The 8,019-nt window shown below is 52.4% G+C and overlaps 1 protein-coding gene and 1 pseudogene across 1 annotated transcript; one reads left to right on the forward strand and one right to left on the reverse strand.

Moving 5' to 3' along the window:
* LOC105497402 (glutathione S-transferase theta-4) lies at window positions 1-5,691 on the reverse strand. The gene is made up of 5 exons (XM_011768457.3): window positions 5,485-5,691; window positions 5,114-5,201; window positions 2,840-2,990; window positions 1,721-1,897; window positions 1-331 (listed from the first exon to the last, which is right to left on the reverse strand). The coding sequence occupies exons 1-5, from the start codon at window positions 5,606-5,608 to the stop codon at window positions 134-136; spliced, it is 738 nt and encodes a 245-aa protein (XP_011766759.2). The 5' UTR covers window positions 5,609-5,691; the 3' UTR covers window positions 1-133.
* Window positions 5,407-7,145, forward strand: LOC105497401 (eukaryotic translation initiation factor 4E-binding protein 1 pseudogene; annotated as a pseudogene).
* Window positions 7,146-8,019: the final 874 nt, after the last annotated feature.

The following is an 8,019-nucleotide window of genomic DNA, read 5'->3' on the forward strand; positions in this document are numbered from 1 at the left end:
TGGTTGTTCCAGTTCTTTATTAGGCAAAGAACAGTTTGTTTGTTTGTGTTTGTGTTTTTTTAGCATTTCCTTTGAGGAAGGTGGCTCAGATTGCTAAGCCAACCAGGCCCTGCAGGATGGGCTGGGCCTAGGGTCACTTACTCTTATTCAGCAACTCAGAAATATTCTCCTTGACCATCGGATCCAATGTTGAAACATCCCAGTTGGCCAACTGCATTAGTCGATCGTGGGCCTCCTTAAAGAGGCCAGCGCCGATATTCAGCTCCACCCGCATGCGCCACTCGGCTAACTTGGAGCTGTTGAGGAAGACATTGTAGTTGGCTGCCATGGGCTGTGGATAGACAAAGAGGAAGATGTGGTCAGCCTGGGGACCAGCCCCACCTCGGTCCTCTCCCACAGCCTCAGCCCCCCACTCCCCCAGCAACATCCGCCTCTGCAAAGAATTAGGCTGCTGACCCCCAAGGCCTGAGCTTTGGGTTACAGACTATGTACTAGATGTAGTTGGGGATGGAGGATCCAGAATCCCTCAGGGTCCTTAGTCACTGATCTTCTTGCTCTAAGCCGTCTGGACCATGCTGAGAGGGCTCCTGGCCCAGGCAGCTCCCACTTCTCCAGATGGTGACTTTGCATGAATCCTACCTTCTTCCAAGGAAACCCCTTATCCCAAGGGTGTATATGTGCATGAGGGAGAGAACTCAGGTTTTTTTCCCCGTGTTTAACTTCCCACTGGGATCAGCCCTAGGGGCTAGAATGGGAGACCTGGCAAGCAGTCTACCCCGGAGTTTGGCTGGCTCACTAAGACAGTCTACCCTGCAGTTTGGCTGGCTCACTAAGACAGTCTACCCTGGACTTTGGCCTTGCACCCAAGGTCTTTGGGAAGCCCAAGAAGGGGTGGGTGGTGGGTGACATGTAAGGGGTGGGGGCAAAGCATATGTCTGAGCCCTCGGGACAGGCCAGAATGATTTTTCCTGGTGCTGGTCTGCACTGCAAACAGACCAAAGAGACTAATTTTCATATAAGCCAGAGATCTCTGGGATGAGGAAAGGAACACTGCATTTTCTGGCCAAGCCACCAGGATCCCAGGTGCCTCCTCCTGGGCATAGCTCTGGCTGATATGAAAATTAGTCTCTTCAGTCAGTGTGCAGTGCCCTAGCTGGTGTGCAGGATGGCCAGTTTAGACCCTGGCCAGTGTCTTGAGAGGCAGAACTGGTCACCCTCCCCTGCATGGAGAGGCCACATAAATGCCCCATACTCAGGTGTGCCTCCAAATGCACAGTGGATGCCCCTCAGACCCAGCCAGGAGAGCTGTCCTCCATAGCTGTCTGTCTGGAGCTCTGGGAATGAGGCAGGGCCAGAAGGACCCCCACGGCACCAATGAATATTTCCTGGAGAGTCCAGCAAGAGGAGGCGGTATCTGGGATGCTGGTGGATTGACCAGGAAATGCAGTGTTCTCTATCCCAGGCTCACCCTCCAGCTCCTCCCACACCGAAGAATCTTTGTCAAATGTGGAGAACTGTGATCCTCCCTGATTGATAACATTCTGTGCTTCCTGTTGCCCCCAGATTGAGTCCAGGCCCCCAGACCTGGCTCCCACAGCCCCCATGGCAGCTCTACCTGCCTTTCCCGCCTCTCCAGCCTATCCTCAAGTGATGGCCCCACTGGTCACAGAGGAGTCCCACCTCTGCCCAAGGTCTAACCCTCCTCCACCCCAACCCACACCTGCATCATCTCCACCACGGCCACCAAGTCAGCCAGTGAGATTTGGTCCCCGGTGAGGAACATCTTATCCTGCAGAAAATACTCCTCGAAGAGCCGCAGGCTGTTCTTCACCTCTTCCACTGCATGCTCCATCTTCTCAGCTGAAACTTCCTCCCCTGTTATCTTTGGGATCAGCAACTGGCCAGGGTTGGGAAGAGGAGGGAAGAGGAGGCTGCACTCCAGGGCCACCTGCCCTGCCTGGTCTCTGTACTCTTGCCTGCTGGATAGATACTGGACAGTTCCCAGGACATAAAGTAGTTTCACCTCTTGTAGCAGTTCTGATTGGTGGAAGTTGCTGGGAACCATGTGTTCACAAGGATTTGGGGAGCTCAGCAGGTGTAAATCCTGTGATTGTTTAGTGATGCCTATCACAGGCATAGAATTCGAAGTAAGAACACATGTACTGGTTATTTGTCATCTTCCAATTTTCTATAGGCCTTTTCTCTTTTTTCTTTCTCTCTTTCTTTTTTTTTAGAGATGGAGTCTCACTCTGTTGCCCAGGATGGAGTGCAATCAATGGCACAATCTTGGCTCACTGCCAACTTCACCTCCTGGGTTCAAACTATTCTCCTGCCTCAGCCTCCTGAGTAGCTGGGATTACAGGTGCCCATCACCACACACAGTGAATAATTTTGTATTTTTAGTAGAGACAGTGTTTCACAATGTTGGCCAGGTAGGTCTTGAACTCCTGACCTCCAGTGATCCGCCTGCCTCAGCCTCCCAAAGTACTGGGATTACAGTTGTGAGCCACCGCGCCTGGCCTTCTGTGGGCCTTTTGACACTGAGATTCTCTAGTTCGGAATGAAATGCCTCGAATGCTGTCCTGGGTGAGTCATATCAGCCGCTCCTGTATGCCCTTCCCCTCACCCTAATAAGACTCTTTCATGCCCATTGTTTCAGTCCACACCCCTGACAGCTCTGTAAGGCAGGCAGGAGAAGGAGCTGAGGAAATGAGGCCCAGAGAGGGAGGGAGACTTACTTACTAGAGTTCACCGGCAATCAGCAGGGCCAGAACTGGCCACCAGCCTCCCTGACTCCCTTGTGCCCTTGTCCCCAGGCCCCGGAAGTGATCCTGCTCACCTTGAGCCAGACTATCTTCTTCATGGGCAGCTGAAAGGCTGTGTGTTGCCAAGCCATGAACTCCTCCACACGGGCACGTGTGTGCAGGTCTGGCGGGTACCAGTGTAATGGAGCGCTGTACTTGCGGCACAGGTAGTAGAGGATGGCCACACTGCAGAAAGGGCCGGTCAGGGGCACTGCCCTTGCCTTCCTGAGTGCACTGCGTCAACTACCCTGGTGTGGACTGGGCCCAACTGCTGGGGCTTCCAGAGCAAGGAGAAGCCCAAATGGCCCCGGGAAAGGCCTTCACCAGGGCTGTCTGTCTGACAGTCAGTAAGGGCAGGGAAGGAGCCCTGCAGGGTGAGTAGGAGTTGGGGGCTGGTAGTATAACAAAGAGTAGGCCAGCAAGGGGAACAACACATGTCAAATCAGGATGCTGAGGCGGGTGGATCGCTTGAGTCCAAGAATCTGAGGCTGCAGTGAGCCAAGATTACACCACTGCACTCCAGCTTGGGTGAAGGAGCAAGTCCTTTTTGAAAAACAGAAACAGTCCGGGCACGATGGCTCACACATGTAATCTTGGCACTTTGGGAGGCCAAGGTGGGCAGATCCCTTGAGGCCAGGAGTTGGAGACCATGGCCAACATGGTGAAACCCTGTCTCTACTAAAATGAAATGCAAAAATTAGCTGGGTGTGGTGACACACACCTGTAATCCCAGCTACTTGGAAGGCTGAGGCACAGAAGTTGCTTGAACCTGAGAGGCAGAGGTTGTAGTGAGCCAAGATTGTGCCACTGCACTCCAGCCTGGGCCACAAAGCAAGACTCCGTCTCAAAAAACCAACAAAGAAAAACACATGCTGAAATACCAGGGTAAGGGCAGCAAGGTGAATCTGAAGAACGGAGAGTAGGTGGGTGCAACTGGAAGGAGGGTGGGGGTGGTTGGGGAGTGGCGAGGCAGCAAGAGACACTGTGGAGGCCACAGAGGGTAGCCCCAGGAGATGCAGGGAGGTTATGGACTTAATCCATAAGATTAAGTGTTATAGAAGCCAGGGCATGAAAGGATCCATCTCTCTGGTGCTGGATGGAGGGTGAGCCCGAGGGGGCAGAATGGACAACAGTGGGGCCAGCAACTATCAGGAAGGTTGTGGTGTCCGGGAATGGTGGAGGTCATGGGGACAGAGGGAAGGGGACGGAGGGGAGACATGCTTCGGAGGGGTGTCCTAGGCCTTGCTGATTGATGGCTGGTGTGGGAACCTCCACAGGACAAGTGCTCCTTTGTTATCATCAACAGCAACCTTGCCAAGGTAAAAAAGTTAGGGCATGGAGAGAGCTACCGATTAGAGAGTGGCGGGAGAGACAGCAACTGGCTGCAAGATTCAGAACTTGTCTGGATCCTGATCCAAACAAACTGCCAAGAAAATATTTAGGAGATAATCAGGGAGCTTTGAACAGGAACCAGACATTAGATAAAATCCAGGACTTATTGTTAATTTTATGAGGTATCTTAATGGTAATGTAGTGTTCCTACCCTCTATCCTAGCCCAGGCTGGAGTGCAGTGGTGCAATCAGAGTTCACTGCAGTCATGAACTCCTGGCCTCAAGCAATCCTCCCGTGTCAGCCTCTCAAAGTGCTGGGATTATAGACATGAGCCACCTTGCCCAGCCTGTTGCTTTTTTTTTTTTTTTTTTAAAGAACTCTTATCTCTGAGAGGTATGTTCCTAAACATTTGATTGATTTATTTACTTACTTGTTTTTATTTTTGAGATGGGGTCTCGCCCTGTTGCCCAGGCTGAAGTACAATGGCTCAATCTTGGCTCACTGCAACCTCTGCCTCCCGGGCTCAAGCAGTCTTTTCACCTCAGCCTCCTGAGCAGCTGGGACTACAGGTGTGGGCCACCATGCTGGCGAATTTTTATATTTGTTGTAGAGATGGGGGTTTCGGCATGTTGTCCAGGCTAGGCTGGTCTTGAACTCCTGAGCTCCGGCCATCCACCCGCTTCAGTCTCCCAAAGTGCTGGGATTGCAGGTGTGTGCTGGCCCCTAAACATTTATGACTGGAATGATGGGGTATCTGGAAAGCAGGGGAACAGAAATGATGTAAAATGGACCCCAAGTTGGCAACAGTCGGAGCTGGGCAATGGGTTTGTGGGGTTCCTCATGCCCCTCATTAGTTAGTATTCACTCTCCTTTAGTGTATGTGTGAGGTTTTCCATGGTGAAATAGACAAATGCGCGCACTGAGTGTCCCAGGAGGAGCAGAGACACATGGTGCAAGGGCCCTGGGGAAGACTTACCTTTCACTTAAGATAAATTTCCCATCTTTGAGGCTGGGCAGCTTCCTGAGGGGGTTGATGTCAATGTATTCTTTGCTGTGGTGGTGACCTGGGAGGGGCAGGGAAGGTATGAGGCTGTGGGACTCCAGGGAAGAGAGAACTGAGACTCCCAGAGACACAAATGCCTCCTGCTGAGGCAGGAGAATGGCATGAACCTGGGAGGTGGAGCTTGCGGTGAGCCGAGATCGTGCCACTGCACTACAGCCTGGGTGACAGAGCCAGACTCTGTCTCAAAAAAAAAAAAAAGAAAAAGAAAAAGAAAAAAACAAGCCCCAATGTGTGTGCCCTACCTCCCCCAGGACCAGGCCTGCCGGGTAGCACTGGGAACTGACCTTTCAGCAGATCCACAAACTGAAAGTTGAACCGGATATCATGCTTCTTCGAGAAGATGTAGACGGCACGGCAGGGTGCTGACAGCAGGTCCATGTAGAGCTCCAGGGCCATGTTGAGACACATGCAGGGCCCCACAGCCGCAGCTGGCCAGCCACAGACCTGGGCCTATGTCTGGCCAGAGTCCCTGGCCCTGTGCCCTCTCCAATATGGGCCCAGGACCCTGTGTTTCCCAGGGAAACTTCTTGTTCCCCTTTGTGTTGTCATAAGGCCAGGAAGCCTCCAATTCTTACGGCAGCAAGGATTCTAAGGAGGCCCAGGAGTACACTGGGGAGAGACCTGTGGCAAAGGTGTGGCAGCTGTGACCCTACTCTCCCTCTTCCACGTGTGCCTGTGCCCCGTGGCACCACCTCACAGACACCCTGTCTGAGAAGGGATTATGTCTGGGAATTCCCATGGCTGGACTTGCATTGCAGAACCTGACGAAAGGGGCTTTGCAGTGTCCAGAATGAGGAAGAGGCAACGAGAATGATCCCTGGAAGATTCTAGAAGTAGAGACTGGGAGTATCCACAGGTGAATGGAGCCTGAACTAGACTGAAAAGGAATTGGGAGAAAGAGACACAGGAGCCCAGGAGCTTCGGGAGTAGTGGGGACACCACCACCAGGAAGTCAGGGGGCACGCGGCAATAAAAGTCACAGATGCAATAAAACTTTTAACATATTGTTGTATAATGTACAATAATGTATAAAAATACACCCCCATACATTATTGTTCCAACTCTAGCCCTATGTATTGCCCTCCTCACATGAATCCCTCTGCCCATACCCCACTCTCTAGTTAATGTTAACATAGGTCTCCTGTTTATATTAGCCACATCAAGCCTAGCTGTCTACTCTATCCTGTGATCCGGATGAGCATCTAATTGGAAATATGCATTAATAGGTGCACTACGCACAGTGGCCCAAGCAATCTCATATGAAGTCACTCTAGCTATTATCCTCCTAGCAGTCCTATTAATAAGTGGTTCATTTAATTTGTATATACTCATTGTAACAAGAATTTCTCTGGCTGCTCCTACCATCATGAGCTCCGGCCGTAATATGATTTATTTCCATACTAGCAGAAACCAACTGAGCCTCTTTCGACCTAACAGAGGGGGAATCAGAATTAGTCTCGAGCCTTAATGTCAAATATGCTGCAGGCCCATTTGCCTACAGCACAGTATATAAATATCATTATAATAAATGCCCCGAGGGCCGCGAGAGGTTTCTGGGTGCAGTGCACAGGAGACCATGTCTGCGGCAAGCAGCTGCAGCCAGACCCCAAGCCGGGCCATCCCCGCCACTTGCCAGGTGGTGCTCGGCAAAGGCATGCAGCTCCGGCCCGCCCGGGGGAATACAGCATGACCGGCCCCCAGCGGCATGCTCTTCAGCACCACTCCAGGAGGTACCAGGGTCATCTACCACCGGAAATTCCTGATGGAGTGTCGAAACTGACCCGTGACCAAAACACCCCCGAGGGATCAGCCCGCCGTTCCCGGGGTCATCAGCTCTGCCAGTGATGATCCCCCTCCACGGAAGCCAACCAGGGCCACCTGCGCAGTAGTCCAGAAGATAAGAGGGGTGGGCGGTGAAGAAGCACAGTTTCAGATGGACATTTAAAGCACCAGCCGGCCGGGCGCGGTGGCTCAAGCCCGTAATCCCAGCACTTTGGGGGGCCGAGACGGGCGGATCACGAGGTCAGGAGATCGAGACCATCCTGGCTAACCCGGTGAAACCCCGTCTCTACTAAAAAATACAAAAAACTAGCCGGGCGAGGTGGCGGGCGCCTGTAGTCCCAGCTACTCGGGAGGCTGAGGCAGGAGAATGGCGTGAACCCGGGAGGCGGAGTTTGCAGTGAGCTGAGATCCGGCCACTGCACTCCAGCCTGGGCGACAGAGCGAGACTCCGTCTCAAAAAAAAAAAAAAAAAAAAGCACCAGCCATTGTGTGGAGCACTGCCAAGGGACCCCTCAGGCCCTTCCCGGAGGAGTCCCACCAGCCAGACCTTATGAAAGTGATCATACTGGGCAGGCGTTGGCCTGGGGTTGGCCACCCCAGCCCTCTCTCCCTCACTCAGGGCACCTGCCCCCTCCTCTTTGTGAACACCAGCAGGTAGCTCCTTGCCTCTGCTGATGCAGGAGCTGCTGCCCCAAGGGGAGTGACCCCTGCCAGCATACCCTGCAGCTGAAGGCCAGGAAATGGACAAGAACAAACCCTTTCTTCCAAATGATCAGCTCTTCCAGCCCCTCGCTGCTGGGGGCCCAACCACCCCTTCCTTAGGTTGATGTGCCTGGGAAAGCTCCCCTCCCCTCCTTCCCTAAGAGAGGAAATAAAAGCCACGTTCGCCCTAGGGCAAAAAATAAATAAACAATAAATAATAAACACCCTAACCACTATTGTCTTCCTAGGAGCACTGCATAATATATATATGCCAGAACTCTATAACGCAAATGTTGTCACTCGAACTCTCATTTTAACAAGCCTTTTTTAATGAA

The sequence above is a fragment of the Macaca nemestrina genome, chromosome 15 (genome assembly GCF_043159975.1).
Source record: "Macaca nemestrina isolate mMacNem1 chromosome 15, mMacNem.hap1, whole genome shotgun sequence".
NCBI lineage: Eukaryota > Metazoa > Chordata > Mammalia > Primates > Cercopithecidae > Macaca > Macaca nemestrina.